General features: G+C 44.7%; 1 protein-coding gene across 2 annotated transcripts in view; it reads right to left on the reverse strand.

Moving 5' to 3' along the window:
* Positions 1–830: 830 nt before the first annotated feature.
* Positions 831–19,415, reverse strand: part of C2H21orf91 (chromosome 2 C21orf91 homolog) — a 70,942-nt gene continuing 52,357 nt past the window's right edge. For both annotated transcript variants that reach the window (XM_068270573.1, XM_068270572.1), the window contains exons 4-5: positions 10,119–10,181; positions 831–4,615 (exon numbers count right to left, since the gene is read on the reverse strand). In XM_068270573.1, coding sequence (XP_068126674.1) covers positions 4,446–4,615; positions 10,119–10,181 — 233 coding nt within the window. In that variant the 3' untranslated portion in view covers positions 831–4,445. The remainder of the gene's footprint in view (positions 4,616–10,118; positions 10,182–19,415) is intronic.

Raw genomic sequence — 19,415 nt, forward strand, 5'->3', positions numbered from 1 at the left:
GATTTCAGAAATAACATCTGTTTTCTAAATAATAATAATAATAGCATCCTTTTTTCAGCTGCATGATGACAACTATAAAATATTTTACATTTATTGGAGAAACGCCTCCCTTCCTTTCATATCACCGGGACAGAATCCGGCAGAATGGTGGAGTAGGAGGTGTCCGGCAAAGGAGGAATTGCTAATGGCTGCCACCTGTATAACCCTAGTTATGAAAAGAGAAGGGTGAAAAGCATGCACTGAAATGCTCATAGGCTTGAAGGAGTGTTTATTTATCTTTGTATGTGTCAGAGTGGTGCAACTAAATATTTTGAATTCAAAAAATGTTTGGTTTGGGTCCGCTTTAAAGAGAACCCGAGGTGTGTTTAAAGAATGTTATCTGCATACAGAGGCTGGATCTGCCTATACAGCCCAGCCTCTGTTGCTATCCCAAACCCCCCTAAGGTCCCCCTGCACTCTGCAATCCCTCATAAATCACAGCCATGCTGTGAGGCTCTGTTTACATCTGTAGTGTCAGTCTCAGCTGCTCCCCCGCCTCCTGCATAGCTCCGGTCCCTGCCCCCGTCCCTTCCCTCCAATCAGCAGGGAGGGAAGGGATGCAGGCGGGGACCGGAGTTCTGCAGGAGGCGGGGAGAGCAGCAGACTGACACTATAGAGATAAACACAGCCAGCTCTGACAAGCTGTTTGTCAGCAGCGTGGCTGTGATTTATGAGGGATTGCAGAGTGCAGGGGGACCTTAGGGGGGTTTGGGATAGCAACAGAGGCTGGGCTGTATAGGCAGATCCAGCCTCTGTATGCAGATAATATTCTTCAAACCCACCTCGGGTTCTCTTTAAAGTGAACGTCCCTATACAGGAAACAAAGAATCTTATAAAATACTATGCTACCTAAGCCCGTTTAGGGCTCTAGGTAGTGAAATTACCGCTGCCCTGCTCCATGGCCCGACCTCCCGTCCCAACGGCTGTCTGTACTGCGCACATGAGCAGTACAAAAAAGCCACGGGCGGACAGACAGGGAAAGTGGATGACGCAGGGACAGTTAGGTTTTATTGTATAGGATGAGACGAATGAACACTTCAATGCTACATAACCCTGTGTCAACTGTTGCTTCACTAGTGCATTCATCTAAATGGAAAAAAATATAAACATAGGAATAAATAAACCCTCCCGCCAACCGTCTTGATGTGCGCTATGCAGAAAACATATAAAAAGCAAAGGTTGTATGTATATAGAACTATTATAAAAAGTACCAAAATATTTTTCTTTGTTAAAAAAAACAGAAGATAGTAAAAGTCTCTGTGTAAACATGGGAAAGGATCTAGCAATACGAATGGTAGCATTTCACACAACGACCCCTGCGTCCTCTCTCTCTCTTATAGCTTATACTTCCCATATAGTCTTGTGCTGTGTTTGGGCTGAGCTCTGGTCACTGCTATGAGGCTCCTATGTAGATTGTATGCAGCAATATATAAGAGACGACTATAAGAGAATGAAAGGGAAACAATATAGCAGCGCATATTACTTCTGTTAAAACTGTCTGCATATTTTTTAAGGCTTCAGTTAAGGTCTCTTAAAAAGGTTTTTTTTTTTTTTATTTTAGAACCAAGTTTTTGTTGCAATTATTATTATTATTAAAGTGGACCTGAACTCAGAACTTCCTCTCTGCTCTAAAAGAAAAGCAACAGCATAAAAACCTTTCTTTGTTACAGTTGATAAAAATACTGCAGTAAATCTGCAGTGTGTCTACTTCCTGCTTTCATAGAAGCAGACATAGGGCTAAAATCCTGTGTTTACAAATTAGCTGCTCTGCCGAGGCAGCCAGCTGACACAGCTGAGAAATCAAATTACAGTTGTGATTAGACACAGATGAGGGGGAATTAGACAGGCTAAAGTCTCTATATACATAAAGGCTGCATTTCTTTGTTTTCCTTCTGTCCTGTGCAAGAGTTCAGGTCCACTTTAATGGGCTTGTGGCTACCCCCCAATCACTAGTCATTTTGGGGGGTCCAACAGAGTGAGATGCTCATCTTGATGTAGGCGAACAAGTTTGGCAGACGGATATATAACTGATCAGACACAATGGGCCTGATTTTATAGAAGTGACCATCAAGATACAATCTTGAGTGTACAATCTTAAGGTAGCCTTACATGACTCAATTCTCTATCGAGCCCTTAAGCAATCGACTTTATTGGGCGATTAACTACAGTGTGGTGGATGGAAAGTCTATTGACTAGTGGCCCACACACTACAAGACAGATCCTATGTGGTTCTCTTTTACTATTGATCTGAACGATGTTGTGCCTCCAGCCTCGGAAACCAAAAACATATTCTGTGTCGACCAAAATCATTTGAACAGTAGCAGATTTCGTTACGATCGACCAATATCTTCCATTAAGTCCCATCGATTAAATTGGACCAGATATAGGCCTATGTCCACCAATTGAGCAGAATGGAACATAACTGATTCTCCCTCAATCTGACAAAATGATCAAATTGATTGGTCGATTGTACAGGAGAATCGAGTAATGTATGGCCATTTTTCCCATTTCTGTGTAACATAAGGAACTACATAAATTATCTATTCAAAGTATATTCACTCAGTTTACCCTTCTACCATGTAAATTTGGTAAGATTGTACAATCAAGATTGTATAATTGATGAGCACCTTAATGGTCGGTACATGCCATGCAATTTTTACTTTAGATTCTAGTTCAGCTCAAGAAAAAGATCGGATTGGGCAAAATTCGTACACGCTACTGACTACCAGACCCCAATTTCCCGCTCAAAATCGATCTCTTTATTGATTGAAAGCAGATCGGACAAGCTGGAAAATATTGATCGAAATACTGGGTATCGTTTCATGTGTATGTCCTTTGACCCTTTTTCAATCAATATTCCAAATCGGAAAAATGATCAGAAATCGGAGTTTTGAAAAATCACATAGGCGTATGCTTTCTTCTATAGCCGACCGTTGTCAGATCCAAATATCGATCTGATAGCTCAATTAAGCCCCATACCCTAAAACTTTTCCAAACGCTTTTGTTCAAATTATTTTTTTCACGATATCACGCAACATCGTTTAATGAAAATTTGTTAAACGATGTTTCATAACCGCCACCTGCGGTGATCGTTCATTTTTGATTGACCAACATGCCCGGTTAAGTCAGGGAGGATTTTTCTGATCCCCATTGACTTTCGCGGGTTTTGCCATTTACACGATCATTTGTTTCCGCCGCCACAAACAATGCTTGCACATTCAGGGAACAATCGTTTGTTGGCAGAGGCCCCCGATTCATCTGGCCGTGATCTGCCAGTGGGTACTCCTCTGAAAAAAGTGGCTGAATAGAGTACTTGTTAAGGGCACTGCCTTTGACATGGGAGACCAGGGTTCGATCCTGGCTAGGGTCAGTACCTATTCAGTAAGGAGTTCAAGGCAAGACTCCCTAACACTGCAGGGTGGCCTCCTGAGCACGTCCCAGTGGCTGCAGCTCTTGAGCGCTTTGAGTCCAACAGGAGAAAAGCTCTATATAAATGTTCAGATTATTATTATTATAGAACCTGAAGAAAAATTTGCACGGTGTGTACCCATCCTAAGTGTCCGCCAACAATCTCGAGGATCCCCCTGTGGGGACACCAGAAGCGGTCTGGAAAATCAGTCCCAGGCCCATGTTACAGCATTCATTACGATACGCCCACGTTCCGCAGATACTGCGCATGTTAATTGATGCATACAATGTACATATGCCCCAGGGGACCTTATCTGTAGAGTCCCAAGGCTCGAGCTGTTAGAACAGTCAACACAACTCTGCTTAGCCGTAATACAGTCACAGGAAAGGCATCAGTGAGTCCTAGTTCACAATATAGGTCTTCTTTACATTATATAGATCAGGGCTGCATTCTGGAAGAACAAGATGCAACTATAAAAACACAGCCCAGACTAAAGACCATCACTCTTCATAATTGTTGCAAATAGGCACCAATGCCGTGTGGTCTATTGTAATCCAATAGACTTAAAAACACTGCCATACTTGGAAAGGCTGCTTATTGCTGCTCATCAGATGGACCCATCATAGGATTTTTTTGTGGAGAACAGCTTGCTGGTAATGAGAGATCCACAGCCCTGGTGGTCTATCTCTGCTCAGGAGTGTGTTGGGGGCCTCTGAGTCACCAATCATTTCTTAAAAAATATTTCAAGTTCAGTCCGTGTAGAAAAATATTTTCTGTACGAAGTCAAGTAAGAAAAGAAGTTTCATTCCACAAAAACGGAATGGCTTCAGAAATTCCATTACGAAAGCAGGAGTGAAATGCCAACCATCTTCAGCTTATCGTTCTATAGGTCTTTCCCAAAGTCGATGGGTTCCACAAGGCCAACCACGTGGTTTGTCTATTTGCTGGAGGTTGCGTGGTGGTTGCAGTGTGGACTGACAAAGGCAAATCCCGCTTATCATTGATTGTTGATTGTCATGTTAGCCTTCAGCCCCGCCCGACCCATCTGGAGACAGGGGAGCTTGGAGCAGTTCTTTAGGAGTTGTTCTATGGCAACGTGGCGCACGTGGAGCTCCGAGGACAGAGCGTCCTTCTCCTGGACAACGCAACTGAGGTCTTCAAACACATCTAGGCAAAAAGTAAAAAAATAAATAACTTGAAAAAGGTTAGCTATACAACTTTCTATAAATGCTGAGTGGTCACACACTCTCACACAAAAACATAGATGCATAATGATGATGATAGAACACCCACAGAGACACTGATGACCAAACATGTATGTATGACTACACATACACACACATACACGCTATGATGACCAGACAAACAAATACTGGACAGGAAGTACGTCACTGGGATTCTGGAGTTTCCCGATCATATTTCCATTGTTCCGCACATGAGCGCTGCTCCGACACTGCCAACATATTTAAAATTTCGCCCATTGACTTATATTACTTCCTTCGCCGCAGAAGTCCGACGGTAACAAACTTGATTTTGTAGCAGGTCGGCGGCCAGTTGCACACTTCCGGCGCAACGTGACAAGTAAGCTAGGTCCCATTGCCTGGCACTGTGGTTGCGGTACCATGTGGTAAAGCAGGGCAACACAACACACACTTGCAAGGCAATTGTAAAAACAGCCTTAAAGTACTGGTAATCTTGAGCCAAAGCTCTACCGGTAGTTAAAAATTATACTTTACCCTGAAGGGAGAAAACCTTAGGATCCTATTGAGGCTTCCCTTGGTGGTCCCAAGCCCCCTGTTGGTGAGCGCGGCCCCCCTCTTCATCGGGGCCCATGGATCCGGCTTACTGCGCATGTGCGCTCACGTGGCTACCGCACAGCCACGATACAGGGAAAAGAGCTGCACGGCCCTGATGCGATTAGCATCAATGGCTTGTCGCTGATATTCTTGGGGGGGGGCACACTCAGCAATGGGGGTCATCAGAGCACCGAGGGTCGCCTCAATATGATTTTAAGGTACGTGTCTCATTTTGCACATGAGCTTTGGCTCGGTTACACTTTAACTGGTATAATAACTTTAAAAAAAGGAATTCCACGCTGCTATGCATTATACAACCTGTGATGAACACTGATAGATCCGGTGATGTGGCTGCAATACAAGCAGCTGCTGTACGCCAGTGACTGGCTGGATCACAAATATGCCTCCCTTCAGTAAAACGCGTCACTTAATGCCTTTAAGGGCCCTTTTCCACCTGCAATCGCTAGCGTTCATGCTGAACGCTAGCGATTGCTGAATCGCAAAACCGGCGATTCCCCCGACGTTTGCGGCCGCGATTTTGCTATGCTATGCACTGCATAGCAAAATCGCGGCAATTATCGCTCCGCCGCGCGTTCGCGTTCCCGACAAAAGCGAATCGCGGTAGTGGAAATGACCTACCGCGATTCCTATGTTAAAAAGCAAACCGTAGCGATTGTAAAATCGCTAGCGGTTTGCGGTTTTGCGATTCAGCCAGCGCAAACGCGCTGGTGGAAAAGGGCCCTAAAGCTATTCTGCCTTGCAAAGTGGAGGCTAAAAATAAAGGCTGTAATGCTATCAAGCACTGATAAGCTTTACTGTAACCTATACTTAGCTGCAGCTCAGATTACCGCACATCTGCAGCTGCTCTGCCACAGCTCGCCTATTACTGACAATGAACGGGGCACAAAAGAGAGAGAAAACTAAACCAGCGTCTCAGAAAATAGCAACAAAGTATCTTCACGCATGCCAAACGCCCAAAGGCACCAAAACACAGAGTTCTTAGGGGAGAAACGGTATCGGTTTATGGGCAGCTGAAGAATTAGGGAGGTCAGGGATTATTAGTGGTTATCTCTTCTACATAAAGGTAACCATATGCTGGCAGATGGCTGCCCGATGTGCCCAATAGATATACCTTTCCCTGATTGAAATACCGCCACACGCAGCAAATAGATCTTAAAGGGAACCTTAACTGAACGGGGGTAAAGAGTTTCAATTACCTGGGGCTATTACTAGCCCCGTGCAGCAGTCCTGTGCCCTCGGAGCCGCTCTGGAATCCTCCGGTTCCCCTGCTGTCACTTAGTTTCGTTTTTGACGACTCACCAGCGCTGTTGCGGTCCGCAACATGTACAAAAATACACGTTGCTGCATATCTACGCGTATTATTGTACACGTTGCGGTCCGCAACAGCGCTAATTGCAGTAGGGAATGCGTCCAATAATACGCATGGAGGCCGGCCGACTGGTGAGTCGTCAAAAACGAAACTAAGTGACAGCGGGGGTCTGGAGGATTCCAGAGCGGCTCCGAGGGCACAGGACTGCTGCAGGGGGCTGGTAATAGCCCCAGGTGGGTGAAACTCTTTACCCCCGTTCAGTTAAGGTTCCCTTTAAAGTGTACTAGAAATGACGAATACTTACTGTTTTATACATAACCGGGGCTTCCTCCAGCCCCATGCGCATGGATCGCTCCCATGCTGCCGTCCTTCACTGCATGCAGCACTGGTATCGGGTCCCGGTACTTTACCGAGTCCCGGCCAGTCTAAGAGGAAATGCCTGCTCTGCATATCTCTACGTCGGCCGCTGGAGAGTTATATAGAAAGCGCACTTCAATTGCGCAGAATGGGCAAAGTAATGGGACCCGATGGCGGAGCTGCGCGCAGCGGAGGACGGCGGCGTGGGAGCGATCTGTGCGCATGGGGCTGGAGGAAGCCCCAGGTATGTATAAAATAGTAAGTTTCCGTTATCTCTGGTTTCCTTTAAATAGATTTCAGCTTGAAATATATTAAAAATCTAGGGAGCTGCTGCAAAGCAGGGATGGCTGATGGCCCCCTCCGAGGTCTCCCCCCAATCAACACCTTGGAGGCATCAAACAAATGATCTCGTTTGATATAAGTGCACTGCTTTTGACCTCAGCCGGCTGAACTCATTGGAGTCCATTCACAAAACTTCTAATAAATGACTTATTTTTCACCTAATTAATAAAAGAAAACCTTTTAACAAAATTTACAAGAAAAATAATCACTAAAAGTAAGTTGTTCCTTGTTAACATCATTTCAATATTACGTTTGACTTAAATTTTTTCTCTCTTAGGGAGCTTAAAAATTTAACATAGATGAGGTCAAAAAGAGATGAAACCAGTTGAAAAAGCATTGTGAATCAAGCCCATTGTGCTGTAAATTCTTGGAATGCTTTGATGTCTCTCTGCTAGCAGAAAATATAGAAACTGAAAGCAGAAGTCCTCTGTTATTGTCTCACACTGCCCCCTAGTGACAAGTAGTCTTAAATACACAGCACATCAGTACTAATTAGTAGCAAGGAAATGTAACAAAATACAAAAAGGTGCTAAAATAAACTGGCCTAGAGCACCTGCAAGCCACTAAATAAATTGGCTGCTAAAGGGTTGTGCTCACCCCGGCCCCTGTAGAGGGCTCACAGCAGAGCTCTCTCACCTGTCCGGCCGGCACTCTCCCTCCTGTGTGCTTTCGTCCCCATCCCCACCAGATCTCTGTGACCTGGTGACATGTACATACTAAGGTAACATGATGCTGGGTCACAGAGCTAGAGATGCTGCAGGAATGGTGAAGGACAGACGCAGGAGGAGGAATGACGGCTGGACAGGGGAGTGCACTGCGAGTTCTCTGCATTGAAATGGAGCCTGGGGGGACAACTATTAAAAGAGGCCGGGGGAGGGTTATGTTCAATCAGCGAGCCGTCGGTCTACCACCGCACCTGCTTTCTGTCAAGATCTTCCAACACCAGCAAGCAATAATTTTGATCAATTGTGGCCAGAAATCAATCAAAATTACTATCAGGGAAGATTAGAAAAAAGGGCTGTCTAACGGATTTTAGGAACTTTATCCTGTACATGGGCTGAGTGGTCTCCAACTGAGACGGCCATTTTGGGCTGTTTCAGTTGAGATTTTAGCATGTGTGTGCCACATAAATTAAAAGGGATGATCAACAAAAAAATTTACCAATATACTAACTAGCTCCACCCAGGATGTGACCAATATACTAACTAGCCCCACCCAGGATGTGACCAATATACTAACTAGCCCCACCCAGGATGTGACCAATATTCTGTAACGATTAGTGTCAACGAGAACAGATTTCTCTGATTATTGGTGATCTGCAGTATCACCAATAATACAGATGCTATACCTGATTATGTGTGATCTGCAGAATCACCAATAATACTGGTATAGCCAGAATCAGGACAACCAATGTAATGATAGGTGCTTGGTGAAACATCATCAGTAATCAGTAAACATCATCAGTAATGATGAGAACCAACTCCAGCAAGCTGGAGATGTAGACAGTAGTGAAATAGATCTCCCGAGGAGCGGGTAGAAATATATGGAACAAGTGTACTGATCACCCGAGGAGTGGGTGATTCAGACTATACTGAAGCCACTATTACCTGAGGAGCAGGCAGAGGAGATAATATTGTAGTAACTATTCACCTGAGGAGCAGGTGATTAAGACTGTACTGCAGCTACTGACCACCTGAGGAGCAGGTGATTCAGACTGTACTGAAGCTACTGACCACCTGAGGAGCAGGTGATTCAGACTGTACTGAAGCTACTGACCACCTGAGGAGCAGGTGATTCAGACTGTACTGAAGCTACTGACCACCTGAGGAGCAGGTGATTCAGGCTGTACTGTAGTTAGTATTCACCTGAGGAGTAGGTGATACTAGCAGAGGATCCCTCACCAGTGACTAACTCACTGGCGAGGACAGGAAGGTCAGACAAGCAGGTTTGGCAACAGGCGGACAGACGGTACAGAGACAGGAAGCTAAATCAGAGTAGTATTTCAGGCAGAGTCGGCAACTATATCCGATAGGCAAAAGGTACAGAATCAGTGAGCAGAAGAATAGTCAAGCTAGCAGAAGGTCATAACAAATAATACAATTCAATTAGTACTTTAAGCTATCAACAGAATCTGGCTAAGTGTGGATCCCCAGCTCCAGCTGATTCTAGCACACTTTGGGATCTGACTAGGTCTGAGTGCTAACACGTAGCATTTGAAACAGCAGACACGGAGCAACTGACAGGCAGGTCCTATATATACTCCATAGCGCCGCGCCAGTCACTCAGCCAATCCTGAGCATAGCTGGAGTCAGCTGACCGGGTGATCAGCTGACTCCCCTTCTAGATGCCTAAAGGTCCTTTTGCTCGGCGTGCGTGCGTAGCCCTTAGTCTATGAGCGATAGAAGGACCAGGCAAAGCACCAGCATGTAACTGTGCGGCGGTAACCGCCGGCTGCGACGCGGAGATAGCCGCCATGCCGCTTGCTGTTGCGGCAGTATCTCCGCTATCCATAACATATACTAACTAGCCCCACCCAGGATGTGACCAATATAGTAACTAGCCCCACCAAGGATGTGGCCAATATACTAACTAGCCCCACCCAGGATGTGACCAGAATACTAACCAGCCCCACCCAGGAGGAAGAATTTGGGATCAGCAAATCTCAGATTATTATAGATGATCCATTTAACAGACTAATCATTTTCACCATAAACTGTCTGTTCCGGTTTTTCTGAAGATCAGCTGCCCAATAACAGTTGATGTCTGTGCTACTGTAAGGCCTGACAAGACTAAAACCTCCCTGACCTGCAGAAAACAGTCATTCCATTCCATTTTTGAAGCTTACCCTGGATTTGCTGGAGGAGACGTTCATTTAGTCGTCCCAGTTCTTCTGTGCTCATTGAGTTCACTAAAAGAGAGAGAAACAAGTTCAACCTATTAGCAATATCACACAATGGCCAGTTATAAACATGTTATAAATGTAATAATGGCACTAAAAGGTCACAAAGAGGAATCTGTTACAGTTAGACAAGACAAATAACATATATATAGCGCTTTTCTCCTGGTGGACTCAAAGTGATTTGAGCTGTGGCCATTAGGGTGCGCTCAGTAGGCAGTTTTGCCCAAGGTCTTCTTACTGACAGGTACTGGCTTACTAAACAGGTAGAGCCGAGATTTGAACCCAGGTCTCCTGTGTCAGAGGCAGAGCCCTTAACCATTACACCATTCAGCTACTTAGTACAAAATAACCTAATGGATTTGATGGTACCTGAAATGATGAATAACATGATGGCATAAACCCGTATGTATCCTACTTATCAATTCTACTTAAAACTAGGCTGTGTTCTTGTTTTCTCGCTGTAAGGGCTGGTTCACACGGTGTTTGGAGCACAGATTGCCCACGATTGCGTTCGGCTCTGCGATCGCGATTAGCAGGCAAAATCTAGCGATTTAGCGCGTTTGCGATTGTTCAAATCTCAAACGCTGTTGTGTGAATGTATCCATAGGGGTACATTAGTAGCAGCGCTTTGCTGATCGTTGGTGATCAGCAAAGCGCTGAAAAATTGCCCAATGTGAACTACCCTAAGGGTTCAAGGCTGTAAATGACACTTTCTCTGAAGTCAGACAACTGTTGACTGTAACACAACACTTGCTAATGATAATTGTGTTCATATTTTGCTGAATTACAATGCATTAGGACTGGTAAAATACCAGTGTTTTACATATACACATGCAAAAAAAAAGTAAGTGGTGGTTGAAACTAGCAACAATTAACTGTATACAAATATAAAAGCTATTATAAAATTACAAAATGCCTTGTCCTAGCAGGTGCCCCCACAATAATGGCACACCCCCAGGCATGTGCCTGCAGTACCTAAATGAGAATTCCAGTCCACTCTGCCTGTCATCATTTTAATGCCGGTTGCTTCACTTCTCAAGCAACTGGCACTAACACATATCCAGCACCCAGGGCCGGTTCTGTCATGAAGCAAGGTGAAACATAGCATCAGGCGCAGAGACTACAGGGGCAGCTTTTTTGTACTGTGAGCGAAGTGAAGAGGTCATCATTGGGAAAAGTCAGTTGTGCTGTGTGAGGATTCTGACAGTGAGTGAGGAGGCAGAAGAGCAGCAGTGTTTCATTTGAATTAAATGAATCAGAGTAAATTGTCGGATGCTGTGCGATCATTCCAAATCGGGAAAGGGGGGGGGGGGGGCGCTTCCTCACAAGTTTACCTCAGGCAGCAAAAAGTCTAGGACCAGCCCTGCCGGCATCAGTTTATCCCTGCCTGTGCCGGATAAATGAGACTCTACTGTATATGATTACTGGAAACATGTTGAGGACTACATACAAGACTTTGGCAAGCAGTGGCCGTTTTTCAGAACACAAATGCTCCATGTTGTATACAGTACTTCCAAACAGCGACATTTTACGCACAGTGCTGTCGATTACAATGCATCAGGATTTAATGACCGTGCACTGTATATACACTCTATATTCTCCATTACAGGAAGAATCACCGCTTGTGAAAGCCATACTCTGGATGCATTCAGCTTGACATCTGCCTGAACGTGTCCTCATAGTTCTTTTCCCCTGAATTCTTTAGCAACATTCTCATTAGAAGGATGGGCAGAAGAAGCGGTTACTGAATCCTTTGAGGATTACTCCGTGAATAGATGTACCCCAAAGGAAGCTACAGAATAAAGGCAGGAAACATACAAGCTTTTCTCTAGAATGGAGGAGTTCCGTTTACTAGGACTGCTGCTGCTTTTGGCTTAGAGGCCTGCAGTCAACTGAATGTTACCATGACAAAACGGCATTGCTCAGGTGGTGCAGAATCCATTGATAAAGTAAGTACAATAAGCAATAGTGCCGTAATAGGTCGCTTGCATCAGGAAAACATGATTGCTGATCAGCTGCTGTGGAAGGCTTATTCACTTAGGACCACTTTTACACCTGGCCATAGCATTGCTCTGCTCCGCCCTCATTGCATCGCACAAAACTACATTTACCGCACAAAACTCCAGAGTGCGCCAACAGGGTCACATGCATAGCCCTCTGCCACACCTCGCCTAGTGATGTACTCTGCTGGACAGGAACTACATCACTGGGATTCCCGGGTTTCCTTGCCGTAATTACGCTGTTCCATGCATGCTCGCTGCCACCAACATACAGTATTTACATTTTCTGCATTGCTTATTGACTTACATGCATTCCACCGCGTCACCGCGGAAGTCCTGACGGGTCGTCGTCGGCCTACTGGGAACTTCCAGGGAAACGCAACGGGGTAAGTGTAAAAGGCCTCATTGCCTTGCATTGTCGTTGCGTTACCCTGCGGCAAAACAGGGTAGAGCAACGCACACTTGCAAGGCAAGTATAAAAGGGATCTAAAGTTCACCCTGCCAGATCTTAAATTGTTAGCAAGGGTGAATGGAAGACAATTATGTAACTTACACAAATGTAATATTTGATAACCTATTTCAGAGAACAGGACTTTGGGAAAGACCGTCATGTGAGCTAGAGATGAGCGTTTCTTCATCTGCACAATCAACTGGCCTCGCCCACCTCTTTACTTCTGCTCCCTCCTTTGGAGTATAGCTCCTCCCCCAACCATCTTTTGTAAATGATGATGGAATGGGGAGGAGCCTGATCAGCTCACAGAGTGCTGTTTAGTCCACCCAAGCAGTATCTGACAGTCACACAGAAAATCAGCACTGCAAACCCAACCAGTCAGGTTATAGAAAATGTATAATGCACAAAAGGTTTATGTGCAATGCACAAACTGGCGATGGGGTGTGTCAGCCCTTGAATGAGATATATTTTACAGAGCAACAAAGGTTATGCTGCACTGTTGACAGAACCAGATTCGTGAGGTGAAGTGAGTGCAGTGTGGGGAATGTTCCTATGATACAAACGTTCACCGATCGAGAAAATGAAAACAAGGCAGTGGTTGCCGATCAATTAACTGGCAGCTGGTTAATGGCTAGAAGCTTTGATAGGCTAAACTTTATACCTTCCCTGAATCAGGGGAGAAATGCAGGTCAAGAAAACGGTCTGCTCATCAACCGTCATGACTGAAAGAACACCTCATCTTGTCGTCCACGGCAACCACTCTCTCCCTGTCATGCTTCTTACCCAGCCAGGAGGATGAAATGGAAGATTGCATAGACTCCTCTGGGAAATTATAACAGTGCCTTCCATCAATAAGTAACCTGTGAACCTGACTGAAAATGGAGAGTATATCTGGATTGTTATAAAAGCAAATAACACATCTCCAGTCTATTGTTGCTCGCATCCCAAGTGGCAGCAGAATAAAGCCAAACTCGCTAGCAAATTACAATCTACTGTCAAACTCTTTCACTTCATACAACAGGATAACTGGGGTGTCTCCTATCATCTCCCATAATCCTCTGCAATCCTCCCCGCTGCCTGACAAAGCAGTTGGCATTGCGTTGTTACAGTAATTGGTTCATCCCAATTATCTGGTTCCAGTGGTACTTTCATTAGCTGTAGGTTTTCATCCAAGTTCTGGCTGCCCTGGGCGATGTTGTCTGATAATTGGAAAAAATAACCCAACCTAGAATTATAGAGGGTGGGAGAATCCCAAAGCTTTGCAGGCGCACCTATTACCTATTGTTCTGTGCATGCAGCGTGAAAGAGATTTTCCACAAAGTCGTTAAAGACAGGTTCCCACCTCGAACATATTTTTATTTTTACCCAGTCAGGAGCATTTATCCGTAGTTTTGAGATTGAAAGATAAACACTGAAATGCAGCAAAAGGTACATACACACGTTGGATTTTCGCAAACGACCGGTTGTTTGAACGTCCGGTCGTTTGGACGTCAAATCGGGCGTGTGTATGGTCTGTCGTTCAGCTGTTATGGGCTAAACGACAGACCGTACACACACGCTCGATTTGACGTCCTAACGACCGGACGTTCAAATGTCCAAACGACCGGTCGTTTGCGAAAATCCAACGTGTGTACGAGCCTTGAGAAACATTTCCCCCCCCCCCCCCAAATACACACACACCTGTCCTCACTGTTTGTAAATAGTCCTTCACAAAGGACTAGAGGAAAAGATCTGTGCATGGAGGAAAAGATGTTTTAGATGTTTGCACCTGATTGGCTGACTAGCGTCTGCTGGCCAGATAGAGGCAGGATATTGCTCTGACTGGAAGTTAGCAATTGTGTTTGTTGCAGTTGGCATTCAGTTTAGAGGTGGTGGGGTGAGTTCCCTGGAGGTGAGAGGTCCAGGGCTTGCCCGCACTTCCCTCTAGGTGTCGCATGGGGGTTTGGGGGCCCCAGTGAGTGAGAGAGACCTGGGGCCCCTGGGCTGTCATGTGGACCAGTGTTTGTGAAAAGATGTTTTAGCCATTTATTTAGGAAAGGGTTCTTTACAGTGTTTAAGATGTGGAATGCATTGCCACAGGAAGTAGTTATGGCAAATTCTATACCTGCATTTAAAGGATGCGTTCCTTGCGTTGAAAGACATCCGTGGCTACAATTACTAGGCAATGTCCAGTGGTGTTGATCCAGAGATTTTATCTGATTGCTATCTGGAGTCGGGAAGTAATTTTTTTCCCTTTTGGGGCTAATTGGACCATGCCTTGTAATTTTTTTTGCCTTCCTCTGGATCAACAGGGATATGTGAGGGAGCAGGCTGGTGTTGTACTTTGTTCTCTGGTTGAACTTAATGGACATATGTCTTTTTACAACCCAAATAACTATGTAATATCATATCAAGGGGCACCTCAAGTGAGAGGAATATGGTAGTTGCCATATTTATTTCATTTTTAACATTACCAGTTGTCTGGCAGCCCTGCTGATCTTTATGTCTGTAGTAGTGTCTGAAATACACACCTGAGACAAGCATGCAGCCAGGGCTGTGGAGTCGGAGTTGAAGTTAGTGGTTTCATAAACTGAGGAGTTTGATGATTTTTGTACCCACTCCATAGCCACGCATGGGCAGTGGAGTAGAAGTCAGAGTAATTTTGGGTATCTGGAGTCGGTGGTTTCATAAACTGAGGAGTCGAGTCTGATGATTTTTGTACCAACTCCACAGCCCTGCATGCAGCTAATGCAGTCAGACTTCAGTCATCAACATCTGATCTGCATGTTTGTTCTGGATCTATGTCTTAAAGCAGGAGTGTTATGTATGGTACATACCATGTAATTTCCTGCCAGTTTTTGGGTCGAATTGATTTCCAACAGGTCCATTCTGATTTCCGATAATTTTTCTGATTGATTTTGTACAGAACTGAGATTTTGTACAGAAATTGGCCAGAAAAACGATGGGACTTGAAGGACATCAATTCGAACAAAATTCTGACTGCTTTCCCCTTCCCTCCCCATATGGCTTCCCTGGTGATCTAGGGCTTAATCACTAATATAGCTTCCCTGGTTGTATACAGTGGGCCACACATAATGCAAAGTGGGGAAACCACTTGCGGGTCATATTTGATGGCTCTTCTGTATGGCTTAAAGGAATAACAAGGTGAAAATAAACTGAGGAGGTTACTGTGTATGTACAGTGACAAGCATACGAATAACTAGGCGGAGCTCCTTTTTTCCTTTCTCTGCCTGAAAGAGTTAAAATTCAGGTACGCAAGTGACAGTTTCTCTCCAGTCAGGAACTAGTGGGACTATAGTGTAACCCTTACTGATAAGGAATGACAGCCATAAAACTCTTTCCAGGCAGAGAACAGCTTTTAAAATCAGGGAAGAGATAAAGAAGGTCAACAGGTTATATATTTTAGCTCTGGCATACTTTAAAGACTGTGTCACTTAGCAGAGACAATGGAAAATTACAAACAGTAGAATTAAACATAAAACAAAACTGTCAGGGGGCCCCAGGTTAATTTTGCCCAGGGAAGGAGTGGGTGCATTGTAACTAAAACCAGCTTGTCAGCATGGAGACTCCAGAAAGGCTGACAGGCCATTAAGGGGGCACTACAGCGACAAACTGTAGAACTGAAAATATGTGCAAACATATACAAATAAGAAGCACCGGTACATTTTTTTTCCAGAGTAAAATGAACCATAAATTACTTTTCTCCTATGCTGCTGTCACTTACAGTAGGCAGTAGAAATCTGACAGAAGTGACAGGTTTTGGACTAGTCCATATCTTCATGGGCTCAGCAAGGCTTTTATTCTTTATAAAGATATTCCCTAAAAAGGATTTAAACAATGATGCTGGCCAGCTTCCCTACACAGTTTTTTGGCAGTTGGACAGAGCAACTGCCATTCACTAAGGCCTAGTGCACACCGGAGCGTTTCGGCTGCGGTTTGCGATCCACTTGCGGGTGCGGATCCGCTAGGGTAATGTATTTCAATGGGCTGGTGCACACCAGAGCGGGAGGCGTTTTGCAGAAACGCATACTCCCGGGCTGCTGCAGATTTTGGATTGCGGAGGCGTTTCTGCCTCAATGTTAAGTATAGGAAAACCGCAAACCGCTCTGAAAAACGACACTTCAGAGCGGTTTGCCAGGCGGTTTTTGTTACAGTAGCTGTTCAGTAACAGCTTTACTGTAACAATACATGAAATCTACTACACCAAAACCGCAAAACGCTAGCTGAAACGCTGCAGAAAAAAAAGAAAAAGCGTTTCAAAATCTGCTAGCATTTTGCGGATCTGCTAGCGATTTTTGGTGTGCACCAGGCCTATGTGCTTTTGAAAATAAATATATCCCTGAGAATCCCCTATAAAGAGATGGACTAGTCCAAAACCTGTCACTTCTGTCAGATTTCTACTACCTACTGTAAGTGACAGCAGCATAGGAGAAAAGTAATGTATGGCTCATTTTACTCTAGAAAAACTGCACTTCTTATTTGTACATGTTTGCACAGATTTTAAATTTTACAGTTTTTCGCTGTAGTGCCCCTTTAAGCACTGTCTTAGCACTCCACACACAGCGACGCTGTGCCAAAGTCAACTGCTTCAGCCTTATGTGTGGTCCAAGTATATAAAGTTACCTAGGTTTAGAACAAAACAAACAAACAATCTTCTCAATACTGAAGATCACAAATCCACCCCACATAATCATTTCTTGGAGCTGCTTAGTAGTCTGGTGACGCGGCTGGTCAAGTCAGAACCTGCAATTAGTGTGCATGTGCTCCCTATGAAGAGACGGTAACAGCCCTGTGCAGAGCTGAGCCGCTCATCACAGCGGGAGAGCCGCCGCGCCACTGACCCATGAAGCCTCCGCTAATAACTCAGGCCTAAGCAATCAAGCGGCAAGGGCTGCGCCATAGATCATCGTGACAATGCTTGGCAGCATGACTGGTAGAGGGCAGCATTATCTCTCATATCAGACAGGTGACACATAATGGAAACAGCCTGACTCAGGGAGATGTGGGGGAAAAACTGCAGACTGGCCAGAACAAGATAACTTCTTATTAATGAATGTAAACTTTAAGGAATGGGCTGATTAAAAGCTTAGCGCTGTCGCCCCTGACTTTATACCGGCAGCCATTGTTTCCTTTAGAATATAAAGGACTCTGTACATTCCTTTACCATTTCCGAGCTTGGTGGAGTTCTTGGCCTAAATGTGACTACAGAATTCAGGGTTTTAGCAATAGCCATAGCAGCTGATATGGGGCCCTGGAGCAGAGGGGGCCCAGGTTGTACCTGATATGTTCACTATTAACTTATTTTATTTTGTTTCTCCACCTTCTGACTTTGGGCTCGATTCACAAAGTGGTGATAACCCAGTTAAAGACTTTAGGCGTGATAACCATTTTATCATGCCTAAACTCAGTTTAGGCATGATAAGTTTAGGCGTGATAAGTTTTTAGATAAGTTTAGATCGCAAAGTCCCGCGTACAAAGCAGCGCCATTAACCTCTATGCGACGTTTCGCGCACCAGACTTTGCTAGCGCAAAACTTTTGATCAGCTGTGCACTGCGGTGCTAACCCAGTTGGTGCTATAGTTATCACGTCTAAACTTATCATGCCTAAACTGAGTTTAGACGTGATAAGGGGCATTTCACCAGCGTGCTAACAGTTTGCACCGCTTTGTGAATCAGGCCCTTTGTCTTTTACCCAAGGACTATACACAGTGTACATTGCACAGGAATGTAAATTGCCCAATCTACAGATGTAAAAAAAGTATTTGTGTGCACACATTGGGCTTGATTCACTAAGACAAATAACATGCCTTATCAGAGTTAACACAGCTTATCAGAGTAGCATAGCAAGCGCTACAAACTTATGCCTGCTAAATGGCAATGACGAGAGCTCTACTCCTCCTGCCCTGAGCCCCTGCTGGTCCAATCACTTTAAAGGACCAATAGGCTGCCTGTCACTTGACAGGAAACTTGACAGCCAGCCTACTGGGCCAATCAAAGTGCGTGGATAATGTCCTTTAAAGTGATTGGACCCGCAGGGGATCAGGGCAGGACGAGTGGAGCTCTCGTCATTGCCAATTAGCAGGCATACGTTCGCAGCGCTCGCTATTAAGGCGTGTTAACTCTGATAAGGCGTGCTATTTGTCTTAGTGAATCAAGCACATTGAATCTTAAAGCACGCCTGAAACGAAAAAAAAAAACAACTTATGAAATAAGTAATTTTATAAGAAGAAGTAATCCTAAATAGGATGTTCCTAGAGTCCCTGTTTCTTATTTTGAGTTTAAAGCCACATACACATGCTATAGGCTATTCCCCGTTTGGGGCAGTCTTGACTGAGGATCTAGTAGGTGTACAGCTGCTCCTTGTATAAAGATATGACATGCCAGATCTTAAAAAGCAACAAAGGCAGCCCATACATTACTCGATTTTGTGGGCTGATCAACATTTTGTTCTGAAGATGTTATTGAATTGGTGAAAAGTTGATGCTGCAACACGGCCACCCGATCAACCTTTCGATCAATTTCCATAAAAAATTGGTCAAAAGGATTGATCAGGCATGCTGGAAAAATCTCAATCGCAAGGCCTTGATCAGGTGTGCAGCTGTAATGGCAGTCGATTTACCGATGACTGAAGGACCCCCAGCCGGTTCCACCAATTGTGGTGAGTGTTGGTGAGTGTTGAAGGCTCGTCAGTCTGCTGGTGCTATTCCTGTCCTCCTCCTCCTGCATCCGGCGTTCCAGCAAGCACCGGAACCATGTGACATCAGCCTATGTAGTGACATCACATCATGCGCT

This window comes from Hyperolius riggenbachi, chromosome 2 (genome assembly GCF_040937935.1).
Source record: "Hyperolius riggenbachi isolate aHypRig1 chromosome 2, aHypRig1.pri, whole genome shotgun sequence".
In the NCBI taxonomy this organism is placed as follows: Eukaryota; Metazoa; Chordata; class Amphibia; order Anura; family Hyperoliidae; genus Hyperolius; species Hyperolius riggenbachi.